The following is an 18,988-nucleotide window of genomic DNA, read 5'->3' on the forward strand; positions in this document are numbered from 1 at the left end:
CTAAAACCACTGTGTTCTTTAGTTAGATTTTTTACAGATGTGCAGCGTTTTAGGGTCAGTTGCAAAAGTTGCCATCAGCAAAAACTTGCAAATACAAATACTTGCTCCTTTTCTGGAGCGAGTTCTTGGTCTTAAAGAAAACCTGCAGAAAACCTACAAGACTTAAAAATAGTTATGGGCAAGTTGAGTCCGTGCAGCTTTATGTACAATAGATGGATGATTTGGTGGCATTGGATGAAAGATGGATTGGATGATGAGCACTAGATTTGCTTGAGAACAAGTGCTGGTGTGTGAGCAGGTTTGTTTTGTTGTGTGACTGGTTGGAAGTCTCTGCCCGTGGTTTTAGTGTTGCTGGAAGCCGTGTAAGACCACACTGTCTCTGTCAGCAGCTTGGCAGCCCTTTCCCACCCTGGGGAAATGCTTCAGTGCCTAAGAGGGGAGATACCATCCCCAGATAAAATGTTTCACCTTTAAAAGCTTCCTCCCACCTCATTTTACTCCAATTAATTTTGGCTCTGGTTTTCACTCCTGTGAGAGGTTAATTTTTTTCTCAACCTTCTCAGAAAACTCTTCCCTTTGGTATTTCTTTTATTTATTTTTTTTTTCCTTTCAGCTTCTTGTTTCTCATTCTTTTGATGAATCATTTACCTCTCTTGTATTTTTTTTATATTCTCTTTGTGTTTACCTTCAAAACATACAACTCCCAACACTCCCTGCTTCATTCAGCACTCCCTGGAAAGCCACTGTATTTGCTGGGTATTTATTTCCCAGTGGTATTTTTATATACAAATGTATTGTAAATCGCGTGGTATCATCTTGTGCTGCTCCCAATGTGCTGAGCCAGCTGGTTGCATATTTCTGTGAGTGTTTGTGGCTTATCCTTTGGTTTTGTTAGCACACACAGGGTGAGGGAAGCCGTGGTGAATGATGGGCACCGTCCCAGGGGGTGCAGAACACACCTGTGAGCAAGCAGGGATTGCTGGGGTCAGGACACAGATGCAAACACCAGTGTCAGATCTCCCTTCAGTTACTCACAGATCTCAGCTTGGTTTCTTTTTCAGGGGTGCACTGGTTACTGAGTGGTGGGAGCCCCAAATTTCGAGTCAGGACTGTGCTGTCCCAGGCTTGGATCCTGTATCATTTTAGCACGTGATGATGAGCAGGTTGTCCCACCACACTTGCCCTTGGTCTCACTCATCATCTAGATGATGGTCCAAGAGTAGAATCCTAGCCTGTGCCTCTTTCTGGAAGAGCTGCTGCAGGCCTTGGAGTGAAAGGTTATGGACAACTGCAAAGTGCTGTTACTGCTACCCTGGAGCTGGACTTTAATGTTTGCTCATCGTGTCAGCTGAGTGAGGAGAATGGGTTTCACAGTGTGATTGCAGGGGCTGCACCCTGTGAAGCTGATAATCAGCTCCTTTTTGTTGTCCTTGTCGGAGGTGTTGTGATGCCCACAGCAGGTCACCTGTCTGACACCCCGTTTCTTCACACAAAGCACTTGGAATTCCAGTGTCCCATCTCAGCATTAGGTTCCCTCTCTGCTGGCTCAACCAGCACATGTCATCTGGCTTCTGAGTGTGAGGGCAGACTTGATCTCCTAGCACTGGTGTCCCTGTCGAGGTGGACTTTCAGATGTGTTCTGGTGGGGCTGTGTAGCAGTTCAGCTGTGGAGCCCATGGGAGCACAGCGCAGAGTGAAACGTCTGCACACCGGACTGACAGGCTGTGGGAGATGCATCCTTGCCTGGAGTGGCTTGTGATGGAGGATGAGTGTCCCCTCAGTCATGACATAGCTCTTTGTGGGGCTCTCAGCCGTGCAGCATCTTGATGGACCGAGGGCATGTCAGTCCTTAGCAGTGCCAAGAAGAAGGGAGGGACCCCCCCCCTCCGAGTCAGAGAAGCTAAGCAGGAATTTGGCAGTGCCTTCAGCCTCATGCCTGATACTCTCAGCCTCTCTTTCCGTTCATTAATTCCACTCTGCGCTGCAGCTGAAGAGCACGTCTTAAAACTCCAAGGAGGCATGTCTAGTAGTTGTTCAAAATCAGTTAATTTTTTATTGGATTTGAAGTCAGACTTCATGGGCCAAACCCGCCCCCGAGGACTGGGGATGGGGAATTGCAGGCAGCCGAGACTTATTCCACATAATTGACTTTCCCTTCTGTGTCCACCCTCACTCAGATTCACCTCAGAAACCTCCCTGTCTCTGCCTTTCCTCAGTGCCAAGGCTGAGGCCTCTCTGTCCCTCGCAGCCTCAGCCATCAAGAGGTATTAAATTAAACATACACATCACAGCCCTCGGGCTATTAACCCCCCCCACGCACACAAATAAGCCTTTGTGGCCTAAGCAGAATAACTTAGGCTTGGACCCTGGTCTAGCCCAATTCATTTCCACACCTGCGGGGAGTGACCTTCAAAACTTGCTCCAGGCTCTGTCTCGAAAGTCGTTTTCTCATTAGTGGAAGGGAAATGTATTGTGGAGCTGTTGCTGTGGCTCTGCACCCTTGGGGAGGCGAGGGCAGAACAACACTGCACTCTCTGCCCACGAATCACAGCAGGCCCCCCTCGCTCCCAGCTGGTTTTCTAGAAACCCTTCTTCCCTGATTCCTCCTCCTCCCCTTTCCTCCACAATGACATCATTGAGATTAAGGAAAGGCTTTGCAGAGTGTCCCCCAAAAATTGTGATGAGCAGGGGATGCTGTTTCAAATGGTTTGGGCATCTGGCCATGCTGCTGGCTCACAGCCTTCTGCCATCCCTGTCCAGGACACCAGCTCAGTCCTCTGTCCCCCCTGATTCCTTCATGGGCATTTTCTTGGCCTTGGGGCTGATCCCAGGACTGAGGATCTTTTAAGACAGTCCAATTTATTCCCATAGTAAACAGAATTCCTTGGTTTGGTACCAGTGTTTATACTTCCAGCTGCCCATCTCTCTCTGTAGTAAGGGGAGAAAAAAACCCAACCTCAGACCCTCCTGTTGTGCTTCGAGTCCTTGCCATCCATCACCCAGGGGTCACAGTAACTGCAGCTCATATGCTCAGGTCTCAAAACCTGGAGGAAATCAGTCTTTGTTACATGTGAAATAAAGCAGTCTATGGGGAAAATAACCATAAATGTTCATTATTTGTACAGGAAAATCAATTTGTAGGCCAATTGACCAAATAAAGTAATACAATTTGCTGGGAAATCCCCCAGGTGTGGCAGGCAAATCACGGAGCGGGGATGGAAGCAGTGGTTTGCATAGGTAATGTGTGCTGGTTTGGGGTTGGGAGGGATGTGGGAAGGGAGACAAGGCTTAAGGAAACGGATAAAACGACAGAAAAGGGGACCTTGAGCTGTGAAAGGTAACAGGGAAAGGAGGAGAAGGGGGAAATGGTCTTTTTGCTGGTTTTACATCACCACACGGCGTGTAACACAAGGGAGGTGACAGCAGGAGCAGAGTGACAGACACAACTGCTCTCGTTCTCCCTCATTTTGTCCTTACCCAGCAGATCTTGTGCGAGTCATTTCCACCGTGCAGGCTGTGTGTGAAGTCAGATAATCGCCCCAAAATGACTTCAAGGAGGTTCTGTGAGTCCCCTGCCAGGGGGAAGTGCCCCGTGCAGCCTCAGTGCAGCCTCAGTGCGGGGCTGGCTGGTGCTGGACAGTGACACCCCCGGCGCGGGGATGGGCACTCTGTGCCTGCACAGCTCTTTGTCACCGGGCACTCTGTGCCTGCACAGCTCTTTGTCACCGGGCACTCTGAGCCTGCACAGCTCTTTGTCACCGGGCACTCTGTGCCTGCACAGCTCTTTGTCACCGGGCACTCTGAGCCTGCACAGCTCTTTGTCACTGGGCACTCTGAGCCTGCACAGCTCTTTGTCACTGGGCACTCTGTGCCTGCACAGCTCTTTGTCACCGGGCACTCTGTGCCTGCACAGCTCTTTGTCACCGGGCACTCTGAGCCTGCACAGCTCTTTGTCACCGGGCACTCTGAGCCTGCACAGCTCTTTGTCACCGGGCACTCTGTGCCTGCACAGCTCTTTGTCACCGGGCACTCTGAGCCTGCACAGCTCTTTGTCACTGGGCACTCTGAGCCTGCACAGCTCTTTGTCACTGGGCACTCTGTGCCTGCACAGCTCTTTGTCACCGGCGCTCTCGGTGACACCGCGCAGGTTAAAGGAGCGGAGGATCAATTTGTCAGTCGGTCTCTTCCAATTATCTGAACCACGTCCTTTGTGCTTCCCTCGTGGAGGCTGTGTGTGTGTGTGTGTGTGTGTGTGTGTGTGTGTGTGTGTGTGTGTGTGTGTGTGTGTGTGTGTGTGTGTGTGTGCACACCTGAAAGGCAGCAGGATTGGGAGGGAGAGAGAGGGGCAGCTTCAGCTGGTTTTCACTTGAAAGGATGAGTTTGTGCCCACAGCACCTGATGGCATTGCTCAGGTATTGCAGCCCTGTTCCTGTCATTGCTGAAAGGGGTCCACTGAGCTGTTTCTCCACACTGGATGTGAATGTTATTTTCCCTTTGGCTTTGGAAGTGCAACAGGCAGCTCCTGGCTCTGCAGTGGCCTCGCTGTGTGACTTAATTCATCATCTTACATATCTTCACCATGCTGTGAAACGGACCTGCTGCTCCTCACCAGCCTTCCAGATGTGTTAAATCCTTTAAATAACAGAAGTTTATAAACACACTGTGCTTTCCAAACAGAAAGTGTTGTGTCATGGCAGCGTAGCAGATGACAGTTGGCTCAGACTCCACTGGTTTTTGGCTCTGTGTGGTAGGGAAGGGGCTCCAGGGAGGCTGTGGCTTCACTCCTGTGCATGCAGCAGGTGTCAGAGGGTTTGATTTGTAAAAAGGGTCCTTCCAAACCTAGAGTGTCACCTTTAACACATTCTGCTCAGCCAAACTCTGCCCATGGTGCCACATCTGTGAGTGAACTGCACTTGCTTTGGTATCGATGGTTTGTGATGGCTCCTTGTACACCAGACTTTTTTTTTTTTTTTTGCAGAGTCTTAATTAATATTGGTGGTTTTCTTGGGTTTTTTTTGATTTTCAAGGTTTGCCTGGGCTGAGTCATCCTGGGGAAGCTTTGTGGGCAGACCTGGCTGTTGCTCACTCATGAAGCAGCAGCTCTGTCCTCAGATTTTTCTTCAGTGCTGGGATCAGACTTGGAACACCCCAGGATGGGGACCTTTTTATACCTTAACCAGCCTGGTTGGTCTCTGTGCAGGTGTTAAATGGAGGCTTGAGCTCAAGGCTCTTGAAGAGGAGGGGTGTCTGCCATGCAGGGAAGATGTGCTGGGTGGTCCTGTCACGGAGGCAGATGTGGCTGGTTTTTGGCACCAGCTTCCCTGGGGAATACTGGGGTGTAACTGTAAGCTCTGGTTACTCGTCCCCGCTGTGTGGAGCAGCTGCTGTTTCTCTGCTCCTGTCAGTTTGGTTGCTTCAGTTTTGAGGGAAACTGAGGGGAAACAAATCCTTTTAAAGCTGAGAAGCGTTGCCCTCTGGTTAGTTGCCATCTCCTTCTGCCTGTGACGAGAGTGGTCCAGCTGTGGGAATGGACAGGAGGTGATTCTGGGGTCAGTCCAGCACCAGGATGTTCGAGGTGAGCATGGCTGGGGTTGGGGGCTGACACTCTGCAAGCTGAACCATGAGCTTATGGTTTCAAAGTCATCAGTGATCAGTATTTTGATTCACTTCAGTATTCTGGAAGCCCAGCTTTTAAGGATGATGTTGGACTGGGTGTTTCCAGCAGAACCAGCTGTGGCTCTCAATAACTACAGCAGCAGCAAAATCTTCTTTCAGATGGACAAGAAAAGGAGGGACTGATGCAACAAATCCAGGTCTGTCTGTGCCATTAGGTGAAGATAATAATTAGTGAATTTTCTTTGTGAAACATGCTCAGCTGTTCAGATAAATCCTGGTTTGGTTTCTATTACAGCAGCAACAGGCATTTGGGGAGAAACTTAACTTTTCTCTTTGATCTTGTGAAAGTTGCTCTTTAAGACAGTGAAGACATCAAAAAAAGAAAAAAAAGCTCAAAACAGAACTCGAGGCAGAAATTGCACCCTGCCCAGTGAAGAGCTGCAGTGGCTGGTCCTCATTTTTGTAGGACTTGAACACAGCCCGTGTCCATCTCCTTTTGGCTGAGCAGGCTCTGAGCCACGCTTGGATATCTCAGGGATCCCAAGTGCTTTAAGTGTGTGTCTCCAGAGCAGAGTAAGAGCATAAAGCCCAGTCAGATTCCTGTTGATGAAGCATTTCAGACTTGCTGTGTTCTCCTGGACCCGATGGAATGAAACTTTGGAGTGAAACATTTACACCTGAGGGAACGATGGGCCGTTAATTTTGTTCTCTTGTGTTTTTCTGCCACTCGAAAGGTACAGCAGTGAGGGGAAGGAAGAGAAGGGGAAATGTCTGAAAGCATCCATGCCCTTTTGCTCCTTGTCTCTTCACCAGACAGGAGGAGCAGGAAAGAAAAGAAAAAAAGAGAGAAAAATATGTAAGTTTTGCCTTTGTTTAGGAGATAGCAACAGTGTAGCACATCCTCAGCTGGTGTAAGTTGACTTTTGCTCCATTAATACTGACTTACATTGCCTGAGGACCTGGCTTCACATCTCTGCTTCCTTCTTTGCAACCTCAGACTGAAAGGGACGAAGCCATTTGATGTGGAAGCAGACACAGAAAACAAAGACCAGGCCACTTTTCAGCCTTCTTCCAAAGAGTTTTTGAAAACAGGTAGCTCCAAAGGGCTGACAGATTTTCTCTCTTAGACTTACCTCCCTCCAAAGACTGGAAATTCCAGTTGGCTCCTCCAGAAACGCACATCTCTCGCTCTATTAACAAATTATCCTTTAGGCTTTATAATTCACCGAGAGATAATAAATGGGAAATGTTCCCTTCTGTTCACAGATCTTGTTCATCTGTTTCTTTAGGGCTTTCAGAAAATAACGTTGTTAATATTGATGGGAAGAGCTGCAGCTTCGCTTCCGGGGAGCTTTTCTTTTGGTTTCAAACGTGCATATTTTTGTCCACTTTTAGCAGCACCTCCAGCCCCGTTTTCTCTGCGCAGCCTCAGACCCGACACGTCATTCTCTGCCCCAAAAGAGCTTCCAGTATAAACAGGATAAACCATATAAACAGGATGGAGAAATAGGTACAAGGGAGGGAATGTGTTGGTGATGGCTTTTTATAGCAGGAGACCGAGCACGATGAGGTCAAGCGAGTTGCTTGGGATCACACAGGGAAATTGTGGTTAAGGGTAATTTTCTTCTCTGGTAAACTTCACTTTCTCTCAGAAGATAAAATGCCTTAAAAAATGAGCCTGGGCTCTTTGTGCTGGAGTTGAGAACTTGTCTGTAAACCAGTTGATGACAACTCAAAACCATTAATGAGGAATCGTCACGGGGAGCCCTTGAGAGCCTGCTGGGGGGGGACAGTTATCCCCAAAATCTGTTGGCCCCTGGTGACAGCTCTTAGACCTGTTTGGTTATGCCCACCTGCCTCCTCAGCTGGCTCCTCTAGTCGTTGCCAAAACTTGTAAACCACTTCCACGAGACTCTGATGAAGAGTGTGACAGTCCCCAAAACCTGGAAGAGTCTCCGTGCTCTCTATATTGCCTTAATTTTCTTCTCTCTGTTCCCTCCTGCTCCCTCTGTGCTTTGGGCCATCCCTCCTGCTCTGGAACAACCTCAGTGTAACACTGGTGTCCCTGGAAGGGGATGATGAACAATAAACCTGTCAGTGGTCAGGTGAAAGGGCTGGGCTGGGGCTGGCAGGGAGGCAGGAAAGCACCACGGAGAAGCTGCCGGCTGTTGTTTTATTCATCTGTTCATTACTGAACACCAGAGCAGGAGGTGGGATGAGAGCCTGGACACCTTCCTCTGCCTGTGACCTCTGTTTTGATGGAGTTGTTGGTAAGCTCAGGGCAGCACAGCTGTGCCTGGGCTGGATTTGCTACCGAAACAGTCCTGGTAGCACGTTGGGCTGGAACAGCTAATGAAGGCCCAGGGGAGAGGGGAGGATTATCTTGGAAGGCAACTTGACCCTTTCTTAGGTGTTTACACTAATCACAGTTGAAGGTAAATGCAAACTCCGTCAGTTATTCTACAGAGGGATGTGTGGTCTCCGTTGCTGTGTAATTTCCCTAATTAAAGCCATTTGAGTGGGTTTATTATTTGGAAAAGTAAAAGAAAAATATTCCTGGCTCTCAGAACCTCCCCCTTTCCTTTTCCCTATCTTTATTATCAATAAAAAGAGAGAGAAAATGCTGTCTGGGCTTGAGGATTTCCTTCACATATGGAAAAGATTTAGAATTCTCCAGCTCCCAGCATTGGCAGCGCACAAACCTCCCCTCTTACCTCCCCCCAGCATTCCCAGTCTGCTCCCTGTATTTCCCAGCTTTACATATGCAGAAGGAATGCATGTGCTGGGGTTTTGTTTTCCTACAGGTTTGTTTTTTTTTTTTTTTCCCTTTCTATCCAATAGTAATTATTTTAGAGAGTTGAATCACTGGCACGTGAATCACCTCGCAAACAGCTTTGATATTTTTGTGCAAATTCGTTGTGCATTTGCATTTCTGTGCTGCCTTTTTTTTTTTTTTAATGGTACCGACTCGGATGCTGGAGAAGTGGTGACTGCAGGGACTGCACCTGCTCATCTGCTTGGGTCAATTCCCGACGGGATCAGACGTCCAGAGTTTGGCTGGCAGTTAACGTGGACCGGCAAAAAGCTTTGCTTTCATGTGCATTATTTTGTTTTTTGGTGGGTTGTTTTTTTTTTTTTTCCGTGGAGCTTTTTTGCCTTGCAGCCCTCGGAGCAGAGGCCTTTTCCATTGCTGGGATCAATTAAACGCTCACCAGGGACTCTCTCTCGGCAAGGAATCTTTCCTTCTCTGGCTGACTTTGAATGTCACACCAGGGCGTTCAGCTGTTTTGACCTTGTTGCAGTAGCTCCCAGGGCAGGAAACCTTTCCTAACCCTCCCTTCCTGTCTCTCCCCCAAGTCCCATGCTCTCCGCCCGTCATTCCATCTGCGAGCTCTCCCAGGGCTCTTATGCAACACTTCGGATTTTGGAATTCGTGGCTGGGAGGACCGGGCTCCAGGGGAGAGCCACGAGGGGGTTGGATGGGTGGGGGGGGGAAAGAGAGATTTTATTTTGTAACTCTGCTGACCTTGTTTAGCCACCCGGAGCGGAATTTCCCCCCCAGCTCTCTGGAAGGGAAGAAACATCCCCACTGTTTTCTTTTCCATCTTTCCGACGGTCCTTGCCTTTCATGGCAAGAACGATGGGGCTTCCAGGCTTCTCCACTCGGGTAACCTGCTGCTGCTGTCCCCAGGTTGTTGTTTTTATCATTTTTTTATTTTTTTTTTTAATGGCAGTAGAATCTCTGGGTAGTGGGTGACTTTAAATAGCGTGCCGGTCCCCCATCTGATTTTTTTCCCGGGGAAAGGAAATATGCCCGTCTGTGATTTTTTAAAAACAAAGCAACCCCCCACCCAGACAATACTTTGAGAGGCAATGAAAGCAATTAATGGTGTCAAAAGACCCTGGGAGGGTGAAGTGGTGAGTGACTGAGGGCTGGGCTGACGCAGGAGCGGCCGGGTGGGAGCTCAATTGTCTGGGGGGACGGAGGGTTTATTGACTCAAACTCCAGCTGTGCTTCGTTAGCTGGAATCATAACCCACAAAATTAATCTTTAACAATGTATGAAGGGGAAGGGAGCCCCAATGCACGAGGCAGTTCTGCCGTGCCCTCAACACTCACCCCTTGGAAAGGCTTTGGAGAATTGCAGGAACGTTTTAACTTTCTAGTTACACTAATTAAAGAGGAATATCGTGTCCTCCACCCTGGATCCAAGGAGTGGGGGAAATCCTCTTGCTGTGAAAGGAGGGTGCAAGCCTGGAGAGGTTTCCCCTGAGCTGAGTCAGTGTCTGTCCTGAAGGGAAGCTCTTTGGTTGGACTCCTCTCAGGCCCTGAAGAGGTTGTTGGAGGGTTTGCTGCAGGTTTATTGTTACCTGTGCCATAACTCTGCATCAGCATTTTGGCTGCCTGGCTGTTTCACCTGTGGGGGGGGTCCTGTGTTCCCCCCTCTGCTCTCAGAGGCATATTCTGTTCCTTACCACTTTCTGTCTGTCCTCCTGGACTGGGCAGCTGGCAGGCAGGCAAGCTGGCTGTGCTGGGTGAGCTCTGAGCTGTATTTACTGCTACGTGTCCTTCATCTTTCTGCTGGGGGTTCTGCCCCTGCTGGGACAGCTGCTGGCTCTGCAGCCCCAGAAAATGCTCCTTCTGACTCACTGGCCAAAACAGTCCCACTGGTTTGAAGAAGCCAGCTGGCAGAGGACACCTTCCCCCTGCTCTTCAGGTGTGTAAAAGTGGGGTTATTTAATGGGGAAAGGAGTGTCCCAGGTGCCTGGCTCGCACAGTATGTGACTGTTGGTTTTGGGTTGTTTTCCCAAGCGTAGACTCATAGAATCATGGAATGGTTTGGGTTGGAAGGAGTCTTAAAGATCATCCAATTCCAGCCCCTGCCATAGGCAGGGACATCTTCCACTGGACCAGGTTGTTCCAAACCCTGTCCAGCCTGGCCTTGGACACTTCCAGGGATGGGGCAGCCATAGCTTCTCTGGGCAACCTGTGCCAGGGCCTTTCCACCCTCACAGGGAAGGATTTCCTCCTAATCTCTAATCTAAACCTAATTTCAGTTTGAAGCCATTCCCCCTTGTCCTGTCACTCCAGGCCCTTGTAAATAGTCTCTCTCCACCTGTTTTGTAGTCTCCCTTCATCAGACATCCCAATGAGTCTCAACCAATTGGGAGGCAGTTTTCTTTTTAAAAATGCTCAAACCTTATTGCAGGCTTCAAGACCAGCATCCCAGGGCTGTGTGAGATCAGTGCAGTGACACTGCCACCCGTACACGAGCTTTTTAAATGAGAGATTATGAGTTTTACACCGAATACCTGTAAATCCTAACGTACCTCCCCACATCTGGTGATGCCACTGCAGTCTCTGGGTGTGTTCTTGCTCAGTGCAGACCTTACTACCTGCTGCCACTCGCCACTGGTACTTGATAACCCTGAATTGGAGTCACTGTGGGTGGGTATCTCAACCCACTGCTCACCTCTGCAGGTACATTGCTGTTCTGTAATCTATCTGTACAACTGAAAAAAAAAAACTTCAGCAAAACCCAGGAAAGATTCCTGTGTGTGTTTTGGAGTGTGGTTTTTTTTGTTTTGCTTGCAGCTTGGACCAGCACCCTTTGAAGTCAATGGAAAGGCAATTGATTGCAGCAGGTTCTGGGCCAGGCTTCTGGCTACCTTTGTGCTTAATTTAAAAGTAATGTGTATCTACTGGTGAATGCCTCTAAACAGATTAAGAAAGTGCAATTGATTCAAAACTGACTATAGATGAATATAAAAGGCAAAATTGATTGGCTCAGTCTATTTTAATTTTCTGCGAACTGAGAGACGCAGTAAATAAATAAATAAATAAATAAAAGCACCCCAAACCTAATGGCAAAAAAAAAAAATGCAAAGTACAGAGTAAACAGAACTTAACAAAATAAATGCATTGCTGGGCCTGGAATGTTGGGGCTTACAGGGACACTGGAACCACTCTGGTTCTGGTGTCGTCCTACAAAAGCAGGGCAGGTCACCTGTGACCAGAGGTCGCTGCAGATGCAAATTCTCTTCCTCCATTCACGCTCATTTATTTGCCTTTTAAGGGAAGATGTGTTAGCTGTTACCTGTATAGGTACATCTGCAATATCTGTATGTTATATCTGTGTGCATGTGCAGCAGCTTTAGGTGTAAGGGTACAATTTACAGAAAAGCAAAGAAAAAGCACCCCGAGGAGCAGGGGAAGGGGCGACCCGTGCTGTGGCCTGGGGGCTGTTTCCGTGGGCTCAGTGCCTCCCTGTTTGCTGCACTCTCACTCTGCTCAGGGCTGACGAGTCCCTGGGCAGTCACTGAGACCTGCTAACTGCTCCGAGGTGCCATAATGGCCATAAAATGATTTTTAGTGTCTGATCTGTGCCGTTCTCTTTAGCCCACGAAGCCACAGCAGAGAGCGATTTCCAATTATTCTGGAGCGGAAATTTGCACCCCCCTCCCTCCCCGTCCCCTTTAATTGCAACTCCTGGAAAACACAGAAAGCTTTGGGTGATGAGGCTCATGCTGGTCCATGACAGAAATCCTGTGCAAACACTGCCCTCCTTGCTTTTCCTTTCCATCCCCTCGCTCTTCCCTTTCTCTCCTCACCTCCCTGCTGTCCTTCTGGCTCCGAGTGAGCTCGTGCTCCCGAGGTGACTTTGGGCAGAGGATGAACTTGGTGCACATTCTCTGTTTGCACTGGAGCAGGAGAGGGGCAGGGGTGGAAATGCACCTCCCACATGAGGGTTGGAGACGCACACAGCGTATAAAGTGCGTTTCTTTCTCCTTGTGGACGTGTTTTCCCGTTTTTATGCCAGCTTGGCCCACTGCTGTGCTCTCCCTTGGGTGTCTGCTGTTCACAGACAGCTGCATTCTTGGCTTGGACCTGCATCAGGGTGGGAAAGCTCCTTGGGGTGATGCCTTCCAGATGGATTTAGCTAATTATCACAGCGATTAGGACTCCCCTTAATGAGCACAACTGGAATTTATTGACAGAGGTAAACAAGTTTTTTGTTTTGTGTTTGTGGAGGGTTCTTAATTTATTTAATTAAAAAAAGCACGGGCTCTTCCATCACTTGGTGTTCCTAGTTCTCCCCTGCAGAGAGCATGACTGGCTTTCCCAGGACCTTTGTGTTTTGCCAGGTTTACTTGGAAAGTTGGAATCGATGTTTCAGAGGAACTGTTATTAATTCAGTGTTACTCTGCACTTATTCAGCCTGTTCCACACACCTTTCTTCCTGTACAAAGCACGTGCACAGGACTGTGCTTCACTTCCCCCTGCTGTGGTTCCCATCCCAGTTTCACCATTTTGTTTGCTAAAATTTTAGATTCTGGGATGGGTTGGGGGGGGGGGGCAATGACACCACAGTCTCCCTGGGTTTCCAGTGTACATCTTCCAATGGGAGTGCTCATGTTATGGCTCTTGTCTTGGTCAGTCACAGATGGAGCCAAACACCCCAATCCTAAAAGCCTGTTCTGTCCCAGTGGGAGCTAAAGCCCAGCACAGTCTGGCTTAGGCTGCACTGGGTTTGTGTCTTCTTGTGGATCAGGCACAGAGGCTGCAGGGGCAGGGTGGTCTGTGATACATCTCACTTCTTGAAGAGAGGAGGAGGTTGGGACCAGGGTCATGCTGTGCCAGGTTCTGTAAATGTGAGGAAAACACAGGAGTTCTCCTCCTGCATAGCTGTGCCATGTCCAGTGAGCTGGTGAGGGAGGAGCACTGAGGGACATCTCTGCAAGGCTCCATCCTTCTCAACATGCAGATGAGCAGTGGGAAGTAGCCTCAGTAATTCAGGTTGAAGTTGCTGTGGACTGTTCAGTGGTGTGAGAGGAACCTGCTGCTGGCTGGCACAGGCAGTTTTCCCTCTTTACAGCCAGAAGTGCTCTGGATTATCTGGATCATGGCTTCCCAGGGCTACTGGCAGAGGTTTAATTGAACTTACTCCACTGTGTTAATGTGCAGTGTTTGGTAGGAAATACTCTGGAGAGAAAGATTGGTGCCATCTCCCTTTCTTATTGATGTGGATCAGACATAAGCTAGGAATGAAGAGGTGGGAGAGGCTGGAAGGGCATGACTTGATTAGAACTAGAAGAATTAGATACAGCTGTGCCTTTGCTGCAAAGCCTCTTGCAAAGTGAGCAGGGCCTTTGCCCACCCACCCGAACAGTGGGGCTGACAGTGCTGCCTTCTCAGGGCAGCTCTTTGAGAGGAGCTCCTTGGCTTTGAGTTTCCTGACCAAATCCTTTGTTTTCTCCTCTCCTCCTCTTGCCCTTTCCCATTGCAACTAATTCCAGAACCGGGGCCGCCTGGCAGAGAAGAGGACGATCCCTTTACCTCCCACCAGGATCCCGAAGAAAGAGCTCACCTCGATTTTCTCCCACAGCGACGACAGCGAAGAGAGCGACAAGAGCAATGGTCAGCACCCCGAAGTAAAGCAGGAGGAGGATCTCCACATCAGTATCATGAAAAGAAGGTACTTTTCCTGCCAGGGAGTGCTGAAGTGCAGGAGCAAAGGCACAGAGAACTGGGCAGCAGGTGACCAGCCTTTGTGAGCCAACACTGCCCTGTGGAGTCACCCCCAGGGCCTGAAATCAGAGTGTAAATGCCACATGAGAGCTCAGAAAGAGTAGTTGGGTCTTTTTTTTCCTCTTTACCCCCCCCTGTTTGGGGTGAGTGGGGCTCTGTGTGCCCTCAAGGCATCTGGATTTGCAGGCTGTAAATTGTGTTTCACTCTCTGCCCAGCCTCTCTGTGCCTTTGTGGCCAAAGAACTGCATGACCAAAAAGTCATCTGTGGGCTTATACAGAGCTGTCTGAAAGCATGGGTCCAAAATCCTGCCTTTTGCTTTCAATTGTCCCCAAATTCAGATGTAATATAAACTGGGTAATTCAATGTTGGGAAGCAAAGTTGGAGGTGTGGAGCAGCAGCGTGTGGTATTTTATGTCCTGAAGTACAAGTGTCAAAGAGCATCCTGAGAACCTCTGTAGTAGTGATGTAGGAGTGATGAAGTTGCAGCAGGAAAGAGTAACTCAGGTGAGGGCTCACCTCAGTACTTACATACTTTGATCCTGTTTTTCCCAGTACCACTCACATTTCTCCTGGAATTGTGCAGCATTAGAGGAGGAGGAGAAGGGATTGTTTTAAGTTATATTATGGTAACTGTCCCTTGGGCTCTCATGTGTGGTCTGAGTGCCCACAATATTCAGCTGCAAAATTCTGGGTTCTCTCATCCCTCTGAAAAAAATAGGAAGTTCAGAAAAGCTGTAACTACAGGAAAATAGATACCTAAAGGCACTGTGCCTCAGCCTCCCATGCATATCATTGCCACTCATCTTGATTGTCATCTCCCTCTGATGCATAAAATCACTCAGATTCTAAGACAAGCCCTATAAAAACAGAGGAGTGGGAACTGAAGGCATGTAATTGCTTTCCTTATGTTTTATGTGTTTCTTGCCTCTGAGAAGATAAGCTATTTCCCCCTTACCTTCCAACAGATACTGGTACATTCAGCAACCAAGAGCTTTGGAGTAGGGAGAAAAACAGCATAAAAACAACAAAACCAGCAAGCAGCTCTTCCCATAAAACCCTCCTGTAATTAAAGCCTGGGTTTATCATTGCAGCTGTCCAACAGCCATGTTCCAGGGTTATCTCTTGGAAATGGAAGGGTGTTTGGGGAATGCATCTGTGCTGTGTATGTGCACAGGAGCCACTGAGGAGAGGAAACCCTCCTAATCAGTTTTGGTAAACTGCCCTTCTTCTCCTGCCCCCTTTAATTATGCTTTTAATGCTGCGAAATTATAGTGCTAGATTGTCTCATTAGGAGGGAGAACAACATGATAACTGTATAATTGATATGCTGGGCCCCCCAAATATAAAGTGCTCTTATCTTAAATCTTTAATTACTGTAATTGCTTTGCCTTGCTTATTAGGAAATGAAGGAAAAATACTTAGTGGTTATTAGGCAGTGGTCCCCCAGCCTGGTATTGCCGTGCTCTCCAGTAGTTCTCAATCAGTTTGTCTGAAGGTCTCTTGTTTAAGCTTTGTCTTGTTTCCTCAGAGGAGGACAGGGTTCTTACCAAGTAGATTAGGCTCTTAATTGCTTTTGTACAGTTGCTCTCCTTTTTGTTTTCCTGGGAGCTCTGATGCAGTGTGTGTGTGTTGGGGGGGGGGGGGAAAGCTGGAATAGCTGGAGCAAACAGGGCAGGCAGCATTCCTGATGAGTGCAGGAAGAAGAGGAGAAAAGAAATTCAGTGCTTGGTGCCCAGGCAGGGAACATCCACTGCTCCAGTCCTCCAGCACTTCCAAGCATTTTGTCCCTTGGAAAAGGGTCTCCCTGTCCCAAAGAGGGGGAGGACTGGCCGTTTCCAGCTGTTCCAGAGCCATGAATGGGAAGCTTGGCCCAACTCCTGCTCAGCCCTGCTGGAAGGAGCAGGCTCTGGCTGTGATCCCAGTGTCATTAGCAGGCAGGGAGTGGGGTGGAAGGTGGGATGGGGCTGGCTCTGGAGGCACAGCCCAGCATAAAGGCGAGACAGCTCAGACACGACAGCTGGGACCCGGCAGAGACAGTGCCCCATCTGCTTTCTGCTTTAATTCACCTGTTGTGTCCTCCCTGATGGGCATGGATTGGGCTGAGGGTTTATTGTCCCCCACTGAGAGGAAGAAATAGGTTAAACTGTGATAGGAAAACAAGGTCAGGGCCTGAGCAAACCTGTGCTTCCCTCTTTTGCACCCCTGGCTGCCCCCCCGTGTGCCCGTGCCATCATAAACACCTGCCTCACTGCTTTCAACATTGGTGCCTTTTCTGCTTTCTCCTGCTCCCAATTTCATCTGTGTTGACTGTTTTTCCTTCCCCTGCTGGCACGAGGGAATGCTTTCTGTTACTCTGAGGTCTGAAGAAAAGACTCTGGGGATTAGAAAAGGACTTGGAAGTTTAGTTTCTTGGCCGGTCCCTCACCTTCGCCTTTGACACCGATTTCCTCTGTGATCTTGCCCGTGGTGGTGGCCTTCAGAGGAGATCTGAGGCAGAGGAAACCTGCCTTGGCAGGTTCTTGCAGTCCTAGAAAGGAGCAGAGACCTGTAGCTCCCACTGAAGTCAGTGCATTCAGTGGATGCCAAATGATTTCACAACCATGTCCTTCCGAAACCGTGTCACTGTGCTGACACAGACTCCAGGCACTCAGCTCCAAGGGTTATTGGGACAATGTTGCAGAGGAAAAATCCTCTTTCTTCCTATCAGATTTCAGCTTCCTGAAGATCTTGCTCTCTTACAACACTGCCTACATGCAGCAGTTGCATTGTCTAAACTCCCATGGTTTGGTTAAGCTTTCCTGACTCCTGGTAAGGATGTTTGTCTGGCTGTGAACATCATTTTTCCTCTGGGGAAAAAGAATGGTGTCAGTATTGGGCATTTCTGTACCAATGTCAACCTGTACAGTTATTTTAGCCAAAATAATACTGGCATAGCTGCAAGGACTATGTAGGGCAGAATTCAGGTAGAAACTTTGTCTTCATTAAGGCAAAAAAAAAACAACTTTGCCTTTTTCCTTTCTCACAGGCAGTTAACTAAGCTGCCTCTCCCCAACCAGCTGAACTAAAAGTTAGGCCAGTCTTCTCTTTTGTTACCCATCTCTGGGTTGTCCTAGACACCAAATAAGACATGCAGAGAAGTGGCAGAACCACCATCTCTGGGAGCGTTCAAAAAACGTGTGGATGTGGCACTTGGGGACAGGGATTAGTGGAGAACACAGAGCTGGGTGAAAGGTTGGGCTTGGTGATAACAGAGGGGCTTTTCCAACCTTAATGATTCCCAGATTCTAAATTGGAGGCTACGGATTCCATTGCCCTGCAATAGTTTGGAGAGCATTAACTTCCTTACACTCGCAGGGAGGTTCCAGCCAGCACTGATAAATGCATTACCTCAGCTCGGGAGCTTTTCCACCCTGAGGTGAAAACTGCCTTCAAGGATATTATGTTATCCCAAGAAACACCAAGGAGATGAAAGCCAGTGCAGCCAGAGAATAAGGCTCAGCTTTAACAGTAAAGATCCTCACATGCTGTTGGATTTAAGCCCAGCATTGTCTTGTGGGTGCATGAATTTAATTTCTATTTTAAAGACTGGCCTCTTTCATTAGTGTGGGAGGGGAGGGAAAGAGAAGAGGAGAAATGCAATCAGAGCATCTGAGATTTAACAGGGTGGGTTAGGAGCAGCTTTGGCTAAGTCCCCAGCAAAATGTGATGGTGTGGCTAAGAATAAGAGGCAGTAATGCTTAAACACCTGTTAAAATGGTGAAAGTTTTTGACCTGACCTGTCTCTGAAGGAGCCCTTGTGGGATATCAGTGAACACGTACACAGGGCTGAGGAATGGGCAGGAGAGGTGCAAATGGATACGTGTGGTAAAACTGCCTTTGAAAGTCTTTTACTAAAAAAAAAAAGGAGAGAATTGGGAGCAAAAGTAGTAGCAGATTGTACAATGAGAGCACACAACGGGCTGGGTTCCTCGCCAAATAATGAACTGAGATAAAAGCCATTTTGAGGAGAAATAACAAAAGCTGTCCTGTAGCAGGGTGTCTGTGCAACGAGAAGCAGATTTCTGGAGAACCTCATCCTGCCCTTCAAGTCCTTCATCCTGTTTTTAGGTCACTTCCCCCCCCACACTTCTCTGGCTGTGTCAGCAGTATGACCCCAGTGTTTAACACCTGGAGTGGGATTAGAGTTATTTCAAACCAGGGAAGAGCATTTGGAGGGAAGGTGCTTACTGAAGGAATGGTGGGACACTGTCTCCTTGCCCCTGTCCACACAGGAACTTTGGATGGAGCCCTGACAGGATGAGTTGCCCTCCCCTCACCTCTCTGAACAGCTTTCCAGCCTTCTCCTCGCTCAGCACCCATTTTCTAATAGGGAAATTACTGACCTCCATGAAGCCTTAATGGCTGGCACTGTCAGCCTTCCCTCTGCCTGCCTTCCTAAGTGGAAAGCTATTTCCTACCTCCCAGAAGGCTGCTGCTCTCTGACTCCCTAATTGATTGAAGATCAGACCCGAGCACCCCCCATTATGGTTGTCTCATGCACCTGCTTGTGATTCAGAGCCACGAGGTCCCAGTGCCTTCCCAGCTGATGTGCACAGAGCTGCCTTCTCTCACTTGGCCTCTTCCCAAGATGCTCCCCAGCAGCCTGGGGATGAGAGCTGTGTGACATCCCTGCTCCCTTTGGAGCTCAGTCTCGTGGCAGGATGTGCCACACCACGCTGCTCCTCGCCTGGGCTGAGCTGACAGGGCTCTGCCAGGCACTGCACAACTGGAGAGAGACGTGACAGAGCAGGGCTCTGGGCTCCAGTGGGACTCAGGCTCTCAGATCAGACTCGACAGCCCTT

The 18,988-nt window shown here is 48.7% G+C and overlaps 1 protein-coding gene across 13 annotated transcripts in view; it reads left to right on the forward strand.

Annotated features, from left to right (window-relative positions):
* Positions 1–18,988, forward strand: part of SAMD11 (sterile alpha motif domain containing 11) — a 118,559-nt gene that overhangs the window by 20,925 nt on the left and 78,646 nt on the right. For all 13 annotated transcript variants that reach the window (XM_032708853.1, XM_032708852.1, XM_032708854.1 and 10 more), the window contains one exon: positions 13,914–14,092. In XM_032708853.1, the coding sequence (XP_032564744.1) occupies positions 13,914–14,092 (179 nt within the window). The remainder of the gene's footprint in view (positions 1–13,913; positions 14,093–18,988) is intronic.

The sequence above is a fragment of the Chiroxiphia lanceolata genome, chromosome 22 (genome assembly GCF_009829145.1).
Source record: "Chiroxiphia lanceolata isolate bChiLan1 chromosome 22, bChiLan1.pri, whole genome shotgun sequence".
Lineage (NCBI taxonomy): Eukaryota > Metazoa > Chordata > Aves > Passeriformes > Pipridae > Chiroxiphia > Chiroxiphia lanceolata.